Raw genomic sequence first — 19,467 nt, forward strand, 5'->3', positions numbered from 1 at the left:
GCCCCCAGGATCGGGCGCTAGGGGGACCCTGGCCCTGCGCCGGGAGGCGGCTCCGGGCAGCGCCGCGGGGGACCGGGTGGGGGCCTGCGGCTGGCCGGGGGCGGAGAAGCGGGGGGTCGGGGTCCCTCCCCCTGGCGCGGGCTCAGGAATCCGCCGAGGGGCGGGCGGAGGCGCCGGGGTGGGCCGCGCCGCGGCGGGCGGGCGGGCGGGGGGCGCTTCCTGGGGCCGCGCGTCCAGGGAGCTGCGGCGTCCGCCCGTCCGTCTGCCCGCAGGCACTGCCCGAACCAGCCGAGCCTCCGGAGACCCGGGCCGCGGGGGCGTCGCGGGCTCAAGTGAGTGGCCGTCCGTGGGGGGAGGGCGCGAGCCGGAGTCTCGGCCGAGTCGGCGTCAGCGCAGAGCCGAGAGGCCCGCGCTCCTCGGCCCGCGCCACAGGGGGACCGGGCGGGGGCGGGGTGGCCCCGGGGCGGGTGGGCCCCGAACCCCGGCCTGCGGGAGGAGTGGGCCCGCGGCCCTGGGAAGCTCCGGGGCCCCAAGCACAGTCCCGAGCGGGAGGCGGCTCGGGCCAGGGCTCGGAGTCCCGGTACAGGGAATGGGGGGTGCGTGGCAGAAGTTCCCTAACCACCTCCCACCCCACCCCCTCGCCCAACCACCTCCCAGCCCCAGGATGCTCCCCTTCGCCTCCTGCCTCCCCGGCTCTCTACTGCTCTGGGCGCTGCTGCTGTTGCTTTTGGGGGCAGCATCTCCCCAGGATTCGGAGGAGCCGGACAGCTACACGGTGGGGACCGTGGGGCCACTGGCCTGGGATGGGCTGGGTAGGGACACAGAGACCAGGATCCTGGGGTGGCTGCTGTTGGGGACGATTCTCCCCTCCCCTGGTTGGTGAAGCGGCTGGGGGGCCATTGTTTGGAGCAGGCTGGGAGGGTGGCCAGGCTCAGGCCCTGATCTTGGCCTGGTCATTTGAAGGGGACTGGGAAGGACTACTGGCCATCTCTGGTCCCTTTGTAGGAATGCACAGATGGCTATGAGTGGGACCCCGACAGCCAGCACTGCCGGGGTGAGTGCGCCTGGGGGACCCACCCCCAGGAACTGGGAAGGGGATTGCGGCCTCAGCTCCGAGAGCAGCACTGGGAGCCCGATGACCTGTCCTCTGCCCAGCTTGGCTTGGCGGAGGCCAGCTCTGATTCCCTGGGGGCCAGCTCAGTTAGGGGTGGAGAAGCCATGCAGGCCCCTCCCTCTCAGAGAAGCTCAGGACACCCTGCCCCCACCCCTCAGTAGGCAGGAGAACAAACAGGGCACTGCCCAGAGGAGTTGGGTCCTGGAACCTCTAATCACTCTTCTATGTAGCTTTGTCCCATCACGTCCTGGGAGGGCAGTGTCTGTGGGGTGGGTGAGGAGGCCTGCACATCACTCTTGGGCTGAGCCAGGGCCAGGGCTTTGGGGAGGGATAGAGACCCTCTTGGGGGAAGAGAACGGGGGTGGGGGGGACTATGGAAACAGCCACCCCGCCCCACCATCAGCCCTGGCAGGCTTGGGGAAGGGTCCTGGGCAAGCACCTTTAGCTTGTCGAATAGAGAGGGAAGGCCTTGCCTGGGTCACACAGCTTATAGAAGGCCAAGCTGGGCTCCTGCCTGCCACCCACCCCACGGCCAGCCCAGGAGACTTGCTGTGCCCAGCAGGCCCCTCTCTACAGATGTCAACGAGTGCCTGACCATCCCCGAGGCCTGCAAGGGGGAGATGAAATGCATCAACCACTATGGGGGCTACCTGTGCCTGCCCCGCTCAGCCGCTGTCATCAATGACCTTCACGGCGAGGGACCACCACCACCAGTGCCCCCTGCTGAACATCCCAACCCCTGCCTACCAGGCTATGAACCTGATGAGCAAGAGCGCTGTGTGGGTGAGTGAGGGTCACCCTGACGCGGGGACTTCCAGTCCTCCTACCAAGCATCTGTCACTGCATCTTAAAAACTCAGACCTCAGTTTCTCCCTTGCTCGAAAGCCTCTTCAGGGCTACTGGGATGCCATCCAGATCCTCGCTTTGTGTGGGGCCTGCCACACGTGGCCCCTGCTCCTGTCCCACTGCTCCAAACAGCATCTGGAGCCCCCTCCCCGATTGCTGGACAGACACTGCAAGAGCTCTGCTTCTCAGCTTCTGTTTTCTACCCTCTTCCTGATCTGGACCCCGCTTCTGGGTGCCAAGGGCTTTGGAGGAAGGCCCTGGAATCAGTGTTCCTGGGAGTATGGGCAGGGCCCTACTTCCTAATGCCCCTCTGGCATGGGAATGTCACAGGTGAGGGGTGCCCTTCCTGTTGGCTCCCAGGCTGACGGACTGTTGAGTCGAATCCGTGAGCTCCTTTTTTGAGAGTTCTGGTGTTACTCACACACCCCGTGAGTGGTACCTGACCTGTGTCTTCCCGTGTTGAGGTATCTGTCATGTTGGGTGGTGCATGGGCTCCCAAGTCGGGGCTGAGTGGTGTCTCCTGCAGACGTGGACGAGTGTGCCCAGGCCCTGCATGACTGCCGCCCCAGCCAGGAGTGCCATAACCTACCTGGCTCCTACCAGTGCACCTGCCCCGATGGCTACCGAAAGATTGGGCCCGAATGTGTAGGTGAGTCCGGGGAATAGACCCTCTAGTCTCTGCCTTGTGCCCTTGGCCTGGCTCTCACCTTGCACCTGTTCTGGCCCACCGTCAGGCTTTGTCCCAGTCCCCCGCCACCTCTGCCTTCCTGTTGCCAGTCACAGGACCGTGAGGGTATATGTCTGAGTCCTGGCTGACCTGGCCCAACCCAGCCCCTGCCCCTGGCCCCAGGCAAGACTGTGGGCGGTGAGGGGGTGCCTCGGTGGCTCAGTCGGTTAAGCGTCCAACTCTGGCTCAGGTCACAGTCTTACGGTTTGGGAGATCAAGCCCCGCGTCAGGCTGTCAGCACGGAGCCCACTTGGGTTCATCTGCCCCCCTCTCTCTGTCCTTCCCTAACTTGTGCACTCTCTCTCTCAAAAAAAAAAAAAAAAAAAAAAAAAGACTATCAGTGGTGAGGCCTCGAGGCCCGCGTGACTTGTGCCCTCTGTGCTCTTTCCTCTTCCTCCACCGCAGATATCGATGAGTGCCGTTACCGCTACTGCCAGCACCGCTGTGTCAACCTGCCCGGCTCCTTTCGCTGCCAGTGCGAGCCGGGATTCCAGCTGGGGCCCAACAACCGCTCCTGTGTAGGTGAGGCTGGGCCGGGCCGAGCCAGCTCCTGGATCCTGGGCAGGGTGGTACGGGGCAGAGGAGCTCTCTTTCTGAGCGGCCTAGGTAAAGCGGGCTGCTTCCTGGCTTTCACCCCTCCCATTTTGCCCTGCACTTCCAGATGTGAACGAATGCGACATGGGGGCTCCGTGTGAGCAGCGCTGCTTCAATTCCTATGGGACCTTCCTGTGTCGCTGTCACCAGGGCTACGAGCTGCATCGGGATGGCTTTTCCTGCAATGGTGAGAGCTCCGCATCTACCGCGTGTGCCTCTGTTGCTGTCCCGGGTCCTGTGCCATGGGACCAGACGCCTCTGGGTCACATCCGTTCTGCCCTTGTGGACCTCCTGTGTATTCCACCCTGGGGCTGATTGTAGGGCACCTGCAGACCCGCCCACCAGGACTCCCAGCTGGGGCGGGAAGGCCCAGAGGGGAGCAGCAGGAAGCACGGAAGCTCAAGCTCGGCGGGGAGACCCACAAAGGACGTGGGTCCTCCCCTCTTTGCGGGTCAGGTTGCCCTGCATTCGAATCCTGGACTAGGGCAAGCCACCCCTGTGAGCCCATTACTTCTGTAAATGGGGTTGTCTTGAGGATTATGTGGGGAGATGACAAGACAGGCTTCATCAAGTTCCAAGCCACAACGTGGTTTTGTTTTGTTTTTTAACCTGTATTTATTCATTTTGAGAGAGACAGAGACAGAGCAGGTTGGGGGAGGGGCGGAGAGAGAGAGAGAGAGAGACAGAGAATCCCAAGCAGGCTCTGAACTGGTAGTCCAGAGTCTGACACGGGGCTCGATCCCACGAACCGTGAGATCATGACCTGAGCCGAAACCAAGAGTCGGATGCTTAACTCACTGAGCCCCCCAGGCGCCCCCCCAGGCCACAACGTTTTAAGGCGAACTACCATTTATTGAGAACCTTGCCTGTGCAGTGCATTTCCTGTACATACTTGGCCACATTTAATCCTGCCAACAACCCTTTGATGTAAGTATGAATGTTTCCTTCCTCTGGAAAACGAGCATGGTAATCTCTCCCCTGAGCTTTAGTGGGAAGATTGTTAAAAAAAAAAAAAAAAAAAAAGTGAGCATAACATCCTTCAAACAAAGAGAGGTTACGTGACTTGCCCAGGGTCATACAGTTAGGGCAAGATGGCACCAGGGTTCCGCTCCGGACTTCTCACTCCATGTCAGCTGGCCATGTACCCTGTTTATGTTCTGCTTTGCTGCTGTGTAAGTCCCCACTGATACCTGGCTCGGTGCTGGGCATCATGAGGAGAGCCAGAGCAGAAAACCTGGCTCCTGCCTGTGCAGCTCGCAGTTGGCAGGACGGGACTGTGTGCTTAGGCTGACTGTGGGTTGCAGGAATTGGGCGAGTTGCCAAACCTATAGATTCCCAGTGCTCTCGTGTAGTATCGCCTTGCAGTGCTTGGGGCAGAGAGGCCTGTGGGCTGGGCGGTCTGGGCAGATGTTTCTTTGAATCCTCTGTCCCCTTACTGAGCTTTGCTAGGCTGGTCTCATCCCCCTCTGTCTTTCCACACTGAGCCTGACATCGGGCCGGGGCTCTCGTTCGTGGGACCGGATCGAGAGGATTGCCCTTGGCCCAGAGCCCTCCTCCCCACTCTCCCTCAGATATCGATGAGTGCAGCTACTCCAGTTACCTCTGCCAGTACCGCTGTGTCAACGAACCCGGCCGCTTCTCCTGTCATTGCCCACAGGGCTACCAGCTTCTGGCCACGCGTCTCTGCCAAGGTACGGGTTGCCCCGGTGGGGTGGGCAGGGTGGTATCGGGGGCTGGTGGCCTGACGTCTGGGTTCCAGCCCCTTTCCCCTGACACAGACATTGATGAGTGCGAGTCGGGCACACACCAGTGCTCTGAGGCCCAAACCTGTGTCAACTTCCATGGGGGCTACCGCTGCGTGGACACCAACCGCTGCGTGGAGCCCTACGTCCAGGTGTCGGACAAGTGAGTCCACTCGCACAGCTCCCCCCTACCCCAGAAACTGCAACTCTCAGAGGCCTCTGCTATTCTGCCTGGCTGGTGCCTCGAGGGCCGATGGGAGTTGTAGTCCGTCATGGCTAAATCATGCATCCTGTTCTAGCAGGAGTGGGAGGATCCTTTGGGGATCCCTGTTTCTTTATTATTATTTTTTTTAATATCTACTTTTGAGACAGAGAGAGCGCGCGAGAGCATGAGCGGGGAGGGGCAGAGAGAGAGAGGGAGACACAGAATCTGAAGCAGGCTCCAGGCTCTGAGCTGTCGGCACAGAGCCCGATGCGGGGCTCGAACTCACAAACCGTGAGATCATGACCTGAGCTGAAGTCGGACACTTAACCGGCTGAGCCACCCAGGCGCCCCTGGGGATCCCTATTTCTAGGGGTGGGGCCAAACCTGGGGTATGGGCTAGGACCTCATTCATGTCCTCATCTCCGGGTCTCTAGTCGCTGCCTCTGTCCGGCCTCCAACCCCCTGTGCCGGGAGCAGCCCTCGTCCATCGTACACCGCTACATGAGCATCACCTCGGAGCGGAGTGTGCCCGCCGATGTGTTCCAGATCCAAGCGACCTCTGTCTACCCTGGCGCCTACAATGCCTTTCAGATCCGTGCGGGAAACTCGCAGGGGGACTTCTACATTAGGGTAAGGCTTTCCCCTAACTCCACCCTTCAACTGATATGCATAATCCAAAATTGAATTCCAGGAAACTCTAAGTGGGAGACTCGGCTTTACCACCATGTCCCGCCTCTTCTTTCAAAGCCCCGCCCCCTGGGAGGTGCAATTTCTAGAAAGGTAGGGGTATTCTAAATTCCCTTGGCACAAACTGCAGGTTGTTAAATACAGTTCTAACGGGGCCTTCGGACGCTGGGGTTTGAGTCCCTGCACCAGCTTCCATATCTGGCCTCAAATTTCTTCACCTTTAGAACAAGGCACTGGCATGAGAGGCCAGCCCAGGTGACAGATGCAGCGGAGTCTGAGGAAGGCAAAACGATGAAGCTGGGCCTTGGAGAGAGAGGCAGTGGGGGTTGGTGCAGGGGCCTGCGGTACAAGAGTCCAGCTCTCTGCCTGTGGAACCGTTAGGAGGGAGGGGTCCAGGTGGGACTGACACCAAGAGGGGTCCAAGGGGTTATCGGATATCAGTTGCTTTCTCTTTCCGAAACTGAATGCTCTGAAGGGAAGTCGGCCTCCTCCAGGTCACCAAAGGCCCCACCGCTCCCAAGAGTCTCCCACCCTCGCCTTGAATCATCAGTTGACCCCGGTTAGACAAAAGAACTAGATGGGAAAGGTGGGAAGAATACCAGTGGTGGATCGCTCTCTCTCTCTCTTTTTTAAGTTTATTTATTTTGAGGGAGACGGCATGAGCAGGGGAAAGGCAGAGAGAGAGAGAGAGAGAGGGAAAGAGAGAGAATCCCAAGCAGGCCCCGCGCTGTGAAGCCCAATGCAGGGCTCGAACCCACGAACCGTGAGTTCACAACTTGAGCCAAACCCAAGAGTCAGACGCTTAAACCACCGAGCCACCCAGGCGCCCCACCAGCGGGAGATCTCTGAGGGCAGGAGCCTGGGGGCACGAGAGAGGAGATGTCAAGGGTGTCACAGAGCCAGATGAGGGCCTGGAGTCCCAGCCTGGCTAGGGCTTTCTACTTCAAAGCAAACTGGTTGTGGGTGCAGGAAAAGGGACAGGGAGGGGATGCCAGGGCAGGGTCTTGGCACGTAGGTTGACACAATCTGCATGTCCCCCCACCCACTGTGCCCTGCAGCAAATCAACAATGTCAGCGCCATGCTGGTCCTCGCCCGGCCTGTGACAGGCCCCCGGGAGTACGTGCTGGACCTCGAGATGGTCACCATGAACTCCCTCATGAGCTACCGGGCCAGCTCTGTACTGAGACTCACCGTCTTCGTGGGGGCCTACACTTTCTGAGGTGTGGGTGGGGAGCCCTCAGGGAGGGAGAGGTTTCCTGGAGCCGAAGAGCCGGGGGCTCAGGGATGACTGTGTTCGGCTAAAAGGGAAGATGCTGTTGTGAAGAGTAGAAAGAGAAAGGCAATAAAGGGAGAAAGAAGGAGTCCTGGTGGCTGAGGGGGTGGGTCACATTGTAGTGAACCCCAGACCGGGGAAGGGACCAGGCTGTGGGAGGAGGGTCCACCACCCAAGGGGGGGGGGGGGAGTCTCTGTTCAGGCTGAGGGGGCCCCATGGATAAGAACTGGGAACTGCAGCCCCAAGCCAGGATTGGTCTAGGTACCACGCACATTAGAATCGCTCTGAGAAGGTAGGAGGTAATAAGGCTACAGACTCCAGGACCCAGCCCAGAAATTGGGATTTGACTGGTCTGCAGGGGGCCTGGGAAACCCCACTGTAGACGATGGAAGCCTTGGGTTGCAATCCCAGCTTGACCTCAAACTGTCAACTTGGCTCGACCCTCGTGGCTTCCCGAGCCTCTGTCTTCCAATCCATAAAATGAGGCAATTAGACTATGAGTGCTTTCCAAACTTTTTTTTTCCAAGCTACAGAACCTCTCATCAAAGGAAATTTTATTTGATCAGGGAAGTCTGATGACCTAGGACTAGATTCCAAGCTGCAATGCCTTGCTTACTCCATCTCCCGGGTGGTCTCAGTGCTCCACCAGGGAGCCCTAGGGTCCTGAGGAGCTCCGTTTAAAAATCACTGGACCTGCTGGTCTCCCCAGTTCCTGCCTGGATATTTCACAAGGCCCCTGGGGCCTGGCACCACCTTCATAATACATAAGGCTGCAAATAGTTATACTTTTATCGTAGCCCAAAAGATTCCGATTAAAAGGCTGGCTAGCCTGTGAAGGTGGGGGCTGGAGTTGGCCTCGTGGCATGGCTCAGGTCAGGGGGCCATGGCTGCAGTAGAGCTGGGACAAGGTCCTGCTCAGAGCGGGTCCCAGATTCCTGCACAAAGAGAGAGGCAGGTGAGGCTCAGGCCCCGGGCCGGAGCAACCCAGCCCCAGCCACTCCCTCTGGATCCTTTTCCTTGCCGTCACCTCTGCAGTTGGCCGCACTTGATGGTGCTCAGCAGCAACTCCTGTTCCTTGGGGGTGGCACAGGCATCATAGGCGGCCAGTAGGCTGGGGGGGGGGGGGGTGGGCACAGGCGTCATAGGCGGCCAGTAGACTGGGTGGGGGGTGGTGTTTGAGTTTCTAAAGCTTGACAACAGCGGACACCTGGCCCACTTTGAGTGGTGAGGTCAGCACCACGGGGGACAGGCAGAAGAAGTCAGCATGGGGTAGAGGGGTCAGGACCACTGCTACACTTCCTGAGCCTGGCATTCAAGGCCCTGTTCTATCCAGCTCACACTCCCTTCGTGCTGCTGCAAATGTTCTCCAAGTATGGCCATTCTTGGCCCAGTCTTCATGGCCCAACCCCTCCTCCAGAAGCCTTCTCTGCTGCACCAGGCAGAATGTCTCCCTCCCTTCCCTCCCTCCTCCCTCCCTCTTAGTGGCTGAGATACTGTCTGGTCCTAGCTGGCTCTGTTTTCCTTACCATCTGACGTCCACTAACTCCTCTCCGTGAACTCAGCCGGGTCTGTCCAGCCCTCGAAGAGCCAGACCCCTCCGCAAAGCACTGGTTGAGCTGAATTCCACGCAGGTAGGGCAGAGGCAGAGGACCCCTAAGGGGCTCTGCTGCAGGCCTACCTGGCAGGGGTGCTGTACCGGTCCACTATGGCTGCTGCCTTCTCCCCACTCACACCGCGCACCTGCATCAGCTGTCGGGCGAACACCTCGCGCACTGACTGGGCCTGGGATGGGGGAGGACTGTATCAGGAGTGGTCTGGGGCTGGGCCACCTAAGGAGGCGCTGGGTAGAGGCACTACCTTGTTCTTGATGGCTCCCGCGTTGAAGTCACTGAAGGTGAGGAGTGAGCAGAGAGGATCTGGAGAGGGCCCAGGCCTCGATTCAGGGTCCCCAGAGGTTCCCCAGGGGCGACTGCGTAGGGTATGGCCCTGAGGGAAGAGGGAACTGAGGCCAGGACAGAGCTCTAGGGGACAGCCCCCAGCCAGTCCTTGCCCGATCCTAGGCCTCTGTGAGCCAGCCGGAGAAACAGAGGTTTTGCTCCCTCACCTTCCTTGGGGGAAGCCCAGGGCTCAAGGACAAATACACCCGCTCACCTGGTAGAGTCTCTGTAAGCCCCGCGTCATGAGGGCCAGGTAGGCAGCCGACTCCTTAATGTCCACTGTACGCTTCACAAAGAAGCCGTCGATGACCTGGGGAAGAGGAGGAGCCCACCCAAGAGAAGGAGGGGATCCTGGCGGGAGCCGTGGACCACGGGGTCCCTGCCAGCCTGGCCCTGCCCCCTCGGCTCACCTGAGTGTTGGTGACAGCCTGCAGCAGCGTGCTCTCTGGAAGGCTGAGGTTGTTCGCCGAGCAGTGCTCCTCCACCAGGTATATCCGGTGCCCCAGGCCACAGCGCTTCAGCCGGAACTGAGGAGGCAGACAGATGGGCAGGGTCAGGCCCGGATGCCCACCTGCCAGCTGTCTATCTGTCACGCTCAAAATCGTCACGGGACCCTGGGCCCACCAACCCACCTCCTCACCCTCCCTAGCGTCTCTGCCTTTCTTAGAGCGGCCTCCACCTTTGCTCGCACTGTTCTCGTTGCACGGACACCCCTTCCACCATCTCTGAATGGTGCCCGTTCTTCAAACCTCTGTTGGCCTACACATGGCCTGACTACGCAGTTAGCCCAGCAGCCAGCACCGAGACTGAGCTGCTTCCGTCCCGCTCCTGGAGCTTTGGGTCCTATTTATCCCGGACTGCAGGGGCCGACCGCCTGAGAGTACTTGAATACGTTCCTCAGTCCGGTCCAGTCACCCTGAGCCCCTCCCGCGTGCCTGCAGGGGCTCCACGGGTCGGATCTTGGGGCTGCTTGGGTGCACTTCTAATGGGAACTCTGCTTTGAGGTCACCCGGAAGTGCCCCGGGCTCCTCTGGGCTGAGGAGGAGCCCTAGAGCAGACACGGAACTGGGAGCACAGTGAGGCCAGTACAGGAACCTTCTGCTCGTGGAAGCGGCCATCCATGATGCTGCTGTTCAGGTCGTCCAGCCGCTTGCGCTCCACGATGTGGTCCAGGACAAGCTCCCCAGGTCTCGCTGCCAGGAAGCCAAGAAGGGTTCCATTGGCTTGCGTTTCCCACCCCCCAACCGGGCCCGGCCTCTGCTACCTGCCCTTCCGTCCATGCCCCTTACCTGGGTCTCCGGGCTCGGTCTCCTGCGCCACCCACACGAAGTCCCCAACATGCAGCTTGCGCACCGTGTGGGTGACACGCAGCCGCTGTAGCTCGAGGAGCAGCTCTTGCCTGTGCCTGGCCCTGGGGTTGCGAGACAAGAGGCCTAGATCAGGACGCCCGATTGTGCCGCCTCCCAGCATCCTCCCCCTCGCTTCCCCCACCCCACTCACCCCTTGGCTTCACCGATGTCCACACACAACAGCACCCTGTACTCTCCAGGCCTGAGCTCCAGTGACAGCTGCTGGGCACTCCCTTCGCTGGCGCCACTACGAGGCGGGGAGGGGGTGTTGGTGTGTCTGAGGCCAGAACACCAGTGCCAGGCAGGTTCCCCCCAACAACCCACAGTGGGTGGGGCAGCTCAGCTATAGCTGACGGGGACAGGGTTGGCCTCATTTCTGGGACCCCTTTTTCTCCCCTGTTGTCCCCCTCCCCGCTCCTCCTCACAGCTCAGCGGAGGCTGCTCCTGGCTCTTCTGGCTCCGCCCCAGGGGGCTCCTCTGGTCCGAGGCCCACATTCAGTGAGCTCAGGCCCTCTGACTCAGCCAGCTTCTGGGCCAGCTCCAGACCCTCAGGGGTCAATGAATACCTGGGAGATGGAGGAGAGGAACACAGACCTGCCTTTTTCACTCACACCTGGCAGGCTCTCCCGCCGGCCCCCAGCGAGGCTGGCCACGCCAGCCTCGGTGACCCTGCACGAACAAGTCCGGTGGCTTCCACGCCCCCGTGCTGTGTTCTTGCTCCCCAGATCAGCATCCTGTGGACCTGCCCAGGGATATTTCTCAGTCCGCAACAAGCACATCTCAGACAGACTTTCCCTCTCTCCGGAGCGCCTTTTCTGCGTCTCTCCCCACTACGTTCTGAGACACGTCAAATGCCGTGTCCTCCAGCAAAGCCTGTCTGCTCTTACAGTAACCTGTGGCACCCTCTCCTCTCGGATCCTGCTGGTACTCCAACAGTGGGGGCTCCTGGGAGTACAGTCTTCCCTCCCCCACCTATCTCAACAGCACGAGGCCTGAGATTAGCTGGGTGACTGTAGGGCCCCACTTGGAACATCATGCCACATCTCCCCCCCCTGCACCTCCTGTAGGTGACCCTACCTGGCTGGCTGGTGTGTCCTGAGAACCAGGTTCCTGTGGAGGAGGGAGCGGAGGGCTGGCCAGGGTCGAGCACTCCCAGGGGCCGCCTGTCCACAGGGGAGGAGACCCTTAGAAAGCTCCCGGTACTACCACACGTCCAGCTCCCTGGGCCCCAAACCACTGCTTGCTCCCAAGAAGAGAAGTCTCTGGTGGACTCGGGGTCTCATCAAGAGCCACTCGGCTCCACCCTTTTCCCATCTCAGCGCTCACCCTGGGAGTTTTCTGGGCACACCTCCGCAGAAGCTCCTCCTTGGTCAGGAAGCCATGACCACTAGGATTCTGGAACCAAGGCAGAAATGTAACCGAGGCGGGTTCAGCACTGGGGCCAGTCCTGTCACTTCCAGGAGCCTCACGCCCCACTGCCTGACTTCCCCTGACTCCTGGGACTACCAAGCGCTCACCAGGTGTTCCCTGTAGAGCAGAAGCAGGACTGCCCGGGCTCCCGAGTGCCGAGTGGGCCGGTAGCTGCCACGGCCTCCTGCTTTGGGCTGGGCTGAAACCTGAAAGATACACAGCGGCTTTGAAGAGGAAAACCAATCAGCCATCAGAGACTGAATCCCTGACAGGGCTGGGGTTCAGGTTCTAGCTCAGCGACTGGCTCCAGACAAGTCACGCAAGCTGCCTCTGTTTCCCTATCTATAAAATGGCTCAGGTGATGGGCCGGCCTGTAAAAGCTGCAGCGAAACGGTGGATGGTTGGAGTGGGGGATGGGAGCAGGAGGGGGGTCAGGGGTGGAACTGGCCTGACCCAGCCTCAGTTCTACCATCCACTGCACAACAGAAGCAGTAAGAAAAAGCCAACAATAGCAATGCCCACGACTTACTGGGCTTGGCCCCCTAAATAGCCTGATCGTGGAACTCCTCAACTGACTCTGTTATCATTCGGGATCTCCATCCACAGAGGAGAAAACGAAGTATGCGGATAAATCATTTGCCCAAGGCCAGGTGTCACTGGTGGGAGATCTGTACCCAGGCCTGATAAGTCCCCCAAGCCACAAAATCTTACTCCTGCTGTTCCCATTTTCCTTTTCACTACCCTTGCCCACTCCTCACTGGCACGGAAGAGTCCTGGGCTCTGGCAAGTGGCCCTTCTGGGGCTGGACTCTTCTCTCCAGATGGTGAACTTGGAGCATGGTCACCTGCGGGAGCAGAAGACAGTCAGCCCCACGGAATCCAACAGGTGGGAAGGTCTGAGACGCTGCCAGCTCACGTGGTAGGTGAGACAGGTGAGGCTCCGTGTGTAAGCCAGCCACTAGCCTGAGGTTAAAGAGCAACTTGGACATGAGTGAGGTGCCTGAAGCTAAGGCATACCAGATGATTATGGAGACTGCTCCCGGGGGGAGACTCGGGGACCACCGACTCCTGACCCCAGCGCTCACCGCCTGATGCTCTGTGCTGCTGCAGCCGCTGATCCAGCATACGGCAGAGCCTGTCTCCGAAGTGTTGTAAGATTTTTGCTTCCTTGCCGCTGCGCAGAGGCAGTGGGTACCGCCGGAGGGAGCGCAGCGCCTGGCGGCGGTAGGGGTACGGTACTAGGTCAGGGCGGGCCTGGTGGTCTGGTTCCGCCCGCACCTGTCCCCATTAAGCCGGGACCCACCTTCTGAAACACGAATTGCGTTTGGCGCCCCCTACTGGCTGCCTCGTCCCGCCATTCGGTTAGCCAGCGTATGAAGAGCGGGTTGGGGCAAACCGGCAGCGGGCGTTTCCGGCCCATGCGGACCGGCGCTGCCATGAGCCCCAGGGCGGGTCCTCTGGCGCCTCGCGCCGACGGGAATGGGACGCCGCCAGTTCTGGAGACGGGATTCGAACACCTGACTCGAAAGGGTTAGGGCGGAACCTCTCCAATCACGTGGTCCCAAGCGGGGCACTAACTAGACGAGCCTCCCGCTGCCCTCCCCGCCCCTGCAGTACTCCAAGTGGTTGGTGCTGAGAGCTTTCTCTATACCCTCTCACCCCCTCGCCCCTCCCGGCCCAAACCAGCCTTCGGGACGGGCCCCACCCAGACCCTCGGAGCCTTGACCCGCCCTTTCCTCCATCCCAGATTCAAGAGTGGGGTCCTCTTTGTGCGAGACAGGAAGGCGGACAGCGCCCCCGTGTGGCTGGGAGGGCTGGCTGGGGTGGTGCTTAACACCGAGTAACCTGAGGCTGTCAGTTTCAGTCTCACCTTTGCGGAGGAGGCTGGAGACGGGGTTTTCAGAAACGGAGAGGTGGGGGGGGGGGGGGGAGGGACAAATGAATACAGATATATTTGCAGGAGGGACATCTAGAAAGGGCTCCAGGGATGGAGATACAAAGGTAATGTAGGAGATGCTGAAGGACCTCCAAAGAAACGGAGGTCCTGAACTGGGAGGGAGCGGAGCGTGGATACCCAGCAGTGGGGGAGGGGCGCAAAACAGGGGACGTATTAGGAAGGCCAAAGCTAGGAGGACGGAAGGGAACAGAGAACAAGTTGAAAAGGGACAAATAGGAGATGCTAGAACTCAGGGCAGGTGTGTGGAGGGAGTCTGAGATGGGCTTGTGGTTGGATTCAGGGGAACCGACTGGAGGTAAGAGCCCGGACAAGGGTGGAAGGGGAGAACATGTCGTTTTCGTGACTCATTGGAGATGAGAGACCCTCAAGGAGGTTTAGGTTTAGGCTTATGCAAAAGGAACCCAGGTTGAGAGACGAGTACAGCCGAATTCGGCTCGAGAATCTCGCCAGGAAGTTACAGCCTTCCCCAGCTGTTTTACGGAAGTATCGAGGCGCAGGTCTGGGGCCTTCGAGGAGCGGAGAGGAGGGCGCCGGAGCTCCAGGCCCGCCCCTTCAAGACTCCGCCCAGCCGCGATTCTGCACGCCCCCCCCCCCCCCCCCCCCCCCCAGCTAGCTCCGAACTCCCGCCTCCCTCCCGAGGCTGCCTTATAAGGAGCCTCCATCGGGCTTTCGGTTTGGCACCACCCCCTCTAGTCTCTTGTCCTAATAAGGACATCTAGGGCATCCCGTGGCTAGGGGCGGGCGGGAGCGCATCTCCAGGGTAACTTCGAAGTCTCTCTCCCCCTCCTTGTTGCTCTTGGAAACTCCCCGAGGCTTGAGAAAAGTGGAGCCAGCCTCCTTTTCTGGCAGGGTCGTTTACGGGGCTGGGGGTCGAGCGGCAGCCTCCACCTGGGGCTCGAGGCAACTCGGCTGGTGGGTGGTGCAGCAGGATGTCTCTGACTACAATCCCCGGCATGCCCTGCGAGGGGCCCCCACTCCCGGTCGGGAAGACCGGACTTGCAACCCTTCATTTACATCCTTTATTCCAGTGATGGGATCCATGCCCCCAGTTCCCTTGTTTGCGACTCTTTATGTGTTTCTGTAGAGATGGCCATTGTCATTGTTCGAGGCCAACGAAAACTCCCATACCCTCATCCGTTTTGTTTGAAACATAGGCCCACACAAAGCTGTGTCTTAATTCTCCCGGGTATTAAGTTAGACGTAAGCCTGGCTATCAACTCGAGAACGAGAGTCAAGTCTGGTTTAATATCTATTTCCCCTTTTCACTGTGTCTAGCACAAAATCTTTGAATTGAATTGATCGCACAAAACCGTGCCCTTCTCCCTTTATTGTTCCGTGAGTTTGTCAGACATCTTTTAAAAAAAAGGACAAAGCTCTATTTTCAAAGACTTCCTTGTAGCTTTCCCTGGTGGGTTTTTTTTTTCTTGTTCTAATTTAATCGAAGTTGCAGATAGCCTTTTCTCATTATGCAAGTGGCTTTGCACATGAAGGGTGCTCAAGAAATTTTTTATTGAATTGAAGACGCCTTACACTTTCTATTCTCCTTGCTCTAGGACTGGATTCCAGGTCAATGAATAAGTTGCTTCAATTCAGAAAAGCAAAATATTAACTCAAAATTTTCAGACCAGAAAGTGCCAAGATGGATCTTAGGAAACAGTTTCGCTGCGGATAAAGAGCGGCGAGGTCGACGACTCATTTTCGGGTCCCATTACCTAGAGCCGGGGCCCTTTGCTCAGCTGAGCGTTTCCTGGAAAATTGGGCCAATGGGCGCGCTCTCCGTGCCATGGCCCCGCCCCTCTTGGCTGCCTCGGACTACGTTTCCCAGCATGCAATGTGACGCTGGGAGGCCTGCTGGCGAAAAAGACTCCGTTACCCAGCGAGCCCGAGAACGGCGCAGGACCCTTGGACTTCACTTCCCGTCGGCCCGTGGGGAGGGCGCCGGAAGCCCGCCCCGCCCCTCATTGTGCGGCTCATACTAAACGGAAGGGGCCGGGAGAGGCCGCGTTCAGTCGGATCCCGGCAGCAGCTGCAGCGCCTCTCGTCTTTTCTGACTCTCCTTGCTATCTCCCTTTCGCTTCCGGAAACATGGTGAGCAGCAGGCCATGGCGACTGAGGGGTGGTGGCTGCGAGTCGGTCTGCGCGCGGGGGAGGGAAAGGGGGAGCGACGTCGGCACCCCCTCCCCCAGCGCCCCGGGCGGGATGAGGGTCTCGGACTGAGGGGCGGGCGGCGTTGGGACGCGCGTGCGCGCCCGCGGGCGCTGGGGAGGGCTGCCTCGGACGACGCTCGCGCGCCCCCTGGACTCCCTTCCCCTCCCCCACCGCGCTGGTGCGCTCGCGCGGACACCGACTGTGGGGGAGGGGTCCGTGGCGCGCGCGCGCCCGCCCCTCGCGGAGCAGCCGGGGACGCGCGCCGAGGCAAGTCGGTTCACGGGGGCGCGCGTTCGATAGGAGCATGCGGCTGCGGAACTCGGCCCGGGGGGCGGCGAAGGAAAAGCGCGCGAGCGGTCTTGGCGCGCGCACCCCACCCAAGGGCTGTTCCTGTCTCCGCGTCACCCTCCCTCGACTGGCGGGTCTGTCTCGAGAGCAGGTGGCAAGGATGTCTGCACCCAGGAGGGGCGGGGGCGTTGGGCCAATGGAGATGTGAGGGCGTCGGGGTCCAGGCACTGGCGATTGGAATTAGGGGCCTGCACCGCGCGACACGGAGCCGCGGGTTTGCACCGCGGAGATCACTGTTCTGATCGGTAGCGAGGGAGCCCACAAAGCGATCAGGGTTGTGTGCTCCGTACATCCGGCAAAGGCTGGAACGGCGCAGTCGGCCGGCGCGTGCGCATACGCTCAGGCCCCTCCGCTGGGCCCGAAGCCCTGGACCAGCGGGGCCTTCGGCTCTCCCGGATGGGGCCTGAGGGTGGAGCCGAGTTTGGGGAAGTGACCCAGGCGGGCACCGCCCGGAAACCACCCGCCCGCCCCATGTTCGGCCCCAGGGCTACGAGAACTGAAGGTTGTGTAACTTGCCCAAGGCTCCAGCCGGCAGCGGACGGGGCTGATAACGCCGGTCGGTAAAAGCGATTCCTTGGGATTGAGGCCCTGGGGGTGCTACTGCCTCCGGGCACAGCTTTCTCGCCCGGACGGGCCGGGCCCTGGCGAGCACTTTTCTCCGCCTACTCCGGAAGCGGCGGAGTCACGTGGCCGGCTTCTGCAGTTCCGGGAGTGGGGGGCACAGCTGATTTCACTGTGGGCGGTAGACCCTCTCGTTGAGGGTGTCCCCCGGGATGGCCCAAAATAGACGTTTAAGAAGCTTTCGGGGTCCGTGGGCACTTGGGTTTGGCCTGCTAACTTCTATCAGCGATCTTGGGGTCCTGCGTTTTTCCGGGAGGACAGGGAGGTTATGGGGTAGGGCCTTAATTAGGGATTGTGATTTCTGCTTTGGTTGAAGAAGACCTCGGCAAGAAAGAGGGTGGTTTGTGTAACAACTGCATTGAGTAGTTCTGAAAGACTTAGCGAGGGTTGTTGAACCCGTGGTGTCTCACCTACCATTGTGGTTCTGTTTGCAGAAGAGATGGCTATCTATGACTTGAGTACCTGGGTCCCCTTTCCCTATGTGTGAAGTTTTGAGTCAGCACTTCTATCCAGGAACTGACATTGAGTACTTTAAGAAACGAGTCAGTAGCTTGTGGGTTCTTTTGATTCTGGGCTCACATCAAAGCCAAGGTTCTGGTCTCACAGGTCTGCAGTTTCTAGGCTGTAAGATGTTCGGTGGGGGAGGATGATGTTGAATTCGATGATTAGAGGTCTCTTCTGGGATTGCCATTTTCGGGTTGTGTCCTGTCTAGTTCTTGGACAGTGGCTTGGGTGGGAAAATGGTGACATTTATCTTGGGAAGGGGATTGATGAGCTCTTGGGGCTGAGGACCATATTTGTTGGCATCTATACAGATCTCCTAAGATTGCGAAGAAGGGACTTTACAGGGAGTCCCAGAAATCTTTCGTTTGTAAAGTATATGTGGCTCATTCTCCAGGCCTCTGGTGTGGCAGTCTCTGATGGTGTCATCAAAGTGTTCAATGACATGAAGGTTCGTAAGTCCTCAACACCAGAGGAGGTGAAGAAGCGCAAGAAGGCGGTACTCTTCTGCCTGAGTGAGGACAAGAAGAACATCATCCTGGAGGAGGGCAAGGAGATCCTGGTGGGTGATGTGGGCCAGACTGTAGACGACCCCTACGCCACCTTTGTCAAGATGCTGCCAGACAAGGACTGCCGCTATGCCCTCTATGATGCCACCTATGAGACCAAGGAGAGCAAGAAGGAGGACCTGGTGTTTATCTTCTGGTGAGACCCTCATGCAGGCACTCCCTCCTGTCACCTGCCCCAGCCCTACCCCACTCTTCCTTCTCAGTATTGAACTTCTGTGGCTCCTGGTTAACCCAGAGGTGTGTGTTTGGGGGGAGGGTGTTGGAATGAAACACTGGTCAGAGAGGAACTTGATAAAAGCTTGAAAGCTGAGGACCAGTTCAGGGGGTTCTTGAGGTCCTCTCCCACTTGAGGGCACTTGCTAGACTCCAAGAGGGAATTTTGTCGCACGTTCTCTGACTCCGTTTCCCTCCAGGGCACCTGAATGTGCACCCCTCAAGAGCAAAATGATTTATGCCAGCTCCAAGGACGCCATCAAGAAGAAGCTGACGGGTAAGGGCTGGCATTGGTGCCATGTGCCTCTTCACTCGGGCTTCGGCTGCAGGTGGGGGGTGAATGGCATGGTATACAAGATACCTCCCCCTCCTCTCCCCTGCCTGCTGGAACGTAACCTTGTCCCTACCATCTGTTCTGATTGGCTCCTTCCCAGCCCCGACTTCCCCTCCCCCAGTGCATCCTGCTCACAGATGCTCTCATTCTTCCTCACAGGGATCAAGCATGAATTACAAGCAAACTGCTACGAGGAGGTCAAGGACCGCTGCACCCTGGCCGAGAAACTGGGGGGCAGCGCCGTCATCTCCCTGGAGGGCAAGCCTTTGTGAGCCCCCTCCAGCCCCCTGCCTGGAGCATCTGGCAGCCCCAGACCTGCCCGTGGGGGTTGCAGGCTGCCCCCTTCCTGCCAGACCGGAGGGGCTGGGGGGATCCCAGCAGGGGGAGGGCAATCCCTTCGCCCCAGTTGCCAAACAGCCCCCTCACCCCCTGGACCTTCCTCCTCCCTCCATCCCTGACGGTTCTGGCGTTCCCAAACTGCTTTTGATCTTCTGATTCCTCTTGGGTTGAAGCAGACCAAGTTCCCCCCAGGCACCCCAGTTTGGGGGGGGCCTGTATTTTTTTTAACGATGCCCCAATTCCCCACCTGTTCCTCCCTTTTCCCATGCTGCCAACTTCTAACCGCAATAGTGACTCTGTGCTTGTCTGTTTAGTTCTGTGTATAAATGGAATGTTGTGGAGATGACCCCTCCTCGCGCCGCTGGTTCCCCTCCCTTTTGCCCCTGGTCTTCGCCACTCATGGAGGCAGGACCAGTAAGGGACCTTCAATTAAAAAAAAAACAAACACACACACGACAATAAAAAGGCTCACTAATGGGATGTTTGTTTCAGGGTTGGGGCCCCAGGGACCTTGTCGGGGGTGGGGGGGGGGAGGTGTGCTGAGATAATGAG

The 19,467-nt window shown here is 59.4% G+C and overlaps 3 protein-coding genes across 4 annotated transcripts; 2 read left to right on the forward strand and 1 right to left on the reverse strand.

Annotated features, from left to right (window-relative positions):
• The first annotated feature begins 174 nt into the window (after positions 1–174).
• Positions 175–7,277, forward strand: EFEMP2 (EGF-like fibulin extracellular matrix protein 2). Its single transcript, XM_086676870.1, has 11 exons — positions 175–332; positions 658–775; positions 1,006–1,054; positions 1,691–1,897; positions 2,487–2,609; positions 3,093–3,209; positions 3,349–3,468; positions 4,853–4,972; positions 5,060–5,186; positions 5,663–5,858; positions 6,974–7,277. The coding sequence occupies exons 2-11, from the start codon at positions 665–667 to the stop codon at positions 7,133–7,135; spliced, it is 1,332 nt and encodes a 443-aa protein (XP_086532996.1). The 5' UTR covers positions 175–332; positions 658–664; the 3' UTR covers positions 7,136–7,277.
• A 414-nt stretch (positions 7,278–7,691) lies between these two features.
• MUS81 (MUS81 structure-specific endonuclease subunit) lies at positions 7,692–13,600 on the reverse strand. Of its 2 annotated transcripts, XM_086676865.1 has the most exons (16): positions 13,189–13,598; positions 12,971–13,100; positions 12,645–12,730; positions 11,994–12,092; positions 11,803–11,871; positions 11,554–11,639; positions 10,902–11,042; positions 10,628–10,723; positions 10,417–10,538; positions 10,223–10,320; positions 9,538–9,654; positions 9,342–9,437; positions 9,048–9,176; positions 8,869–8,972; positions 8,218–8,301; positions 7,692–8,125 (listed from the first exon to the last, which is right to left on the reverse strand). In XM_086676865.1, the coding sequence occupies exons 1-16, from the start codon at positions 13,321–13,323 to the stop codon at positions 8,059–8,061; spliced, it is 1,659 nt and encodes a 552-aa protein (XP_086532991.1). In that variant the 5' UTR covers positions 13,324–13,598; the 3' UTR covers positions 7,692–8,058. The 2 variants fall into 2 exon arrangements, with proteins under 2 accessions (XP_086532991.1, XP_086532992.1); XM_086676866.1 differs by lacking the exon at positions 8,218–8,301 and having other exon boundaries at positions 13,189–13,600.
• Positions 13,601–17,857: 4,257 nt separating this feature from the next.
• On the forward strand, positions 17,858–19,395 carry CFL1 (cofilin 1). Its single transcript, XM_025915684.2, has 3 exons — positions 17,858–18,165; positions 18,443–18,519; positions 18,736–19,395. Exons 1-3 carry the CDS (start codon positions 17,906–17,908, stop codon positions 18,846–18,848), a joined length of 450 nt encoding a protein of 149 aa, XP_025771469.2. The 5' UTR covers positions 17,858–17,905; the 3' UTR covers positions 18,849–19,395.
• The last annotated feature ends 72 nt before the right edge of the window (positions 19,396–19,467 follow it).

This window comes from Puma concolor, chromosome D1 (assembly GCF_028749965.1).
Source record: "Puma concolor isolate L17-30 chromosome D1, mPumCon1.1.hap2, whole genome shotgun sequence".
Taxonomy (NCBI): domain Eukaryota; kingdom Metazoa; phylum Chordata; class Mammalia; order Carnivora; family Felidae; genus Puma; species Puma concolor.

Bases quoted from the DNA above. Each gene is read 5' to 3' on its own strand.
- EFEMP2 (XM_086676870.1), top strand. From the start codon at position 665: ATGCTCCCCTTCGCCTCCTGCCTCCCCGGCTCTCTACTGCTCTGGGCG. The intron at 4,973-5,059 runs GTACGGGTTGCC...CCCCTGACACAG, and splicing joins GGCCACGCGTCTCTGCCAAG to ACATTGATGAGTGCGAGTCG. The intron at 5,187-5,662 runs GTGAGTCCACTC...CCGGGTCTCTAG, and splicing joins TACGTCCAGGTGTCGGACAA to TCGCTGCCTCTGTCCGGCCT.
- MUS81 (XM_086676865.1), bottom strand. From the start codon at position 13,323: ATGGCAGCGCCGGTCCGCATGGGCCGGAAACGCCCGCTGCCGGTTTGC. The intron at 9,438-9,537 runs GTGAGCCGAGGG...CCTCTTCCCCAG, and splicing joins AGGCTGTCACCAACACTCAG to GTCATCGACGGCTTCTTTGT. The intron at 8,302-8,868 runs GTAGGCCTGCAG...CCCCCCCCCCAG, and splicing joins CGGTACAGCACCCCTGCCAG to CCTACTGGCCGCCTATGATG.
- CFL1 (XM_025915684.2), top strand. From the start codon at position 17,906: ATGAAGGTTCGTAAGTCCTCAACACCAGAGGAGGTGAAGAAGCGCAAG. The intron at 18,166-18,442 runs GTGAGACCCTCA...GTTTCCCTCCAG, and splicing joins GACCTGGTGTTTATCTTCTG to GGCACCTGAATGTGCACCCC. The intron at 18,520-18,735 runs GTAAGGGCTGGC...TCTTCCTCACAG, and splicing joins CATCAAGAAGAAGCTGACGG to GGATCAAGCATGAATTACAA.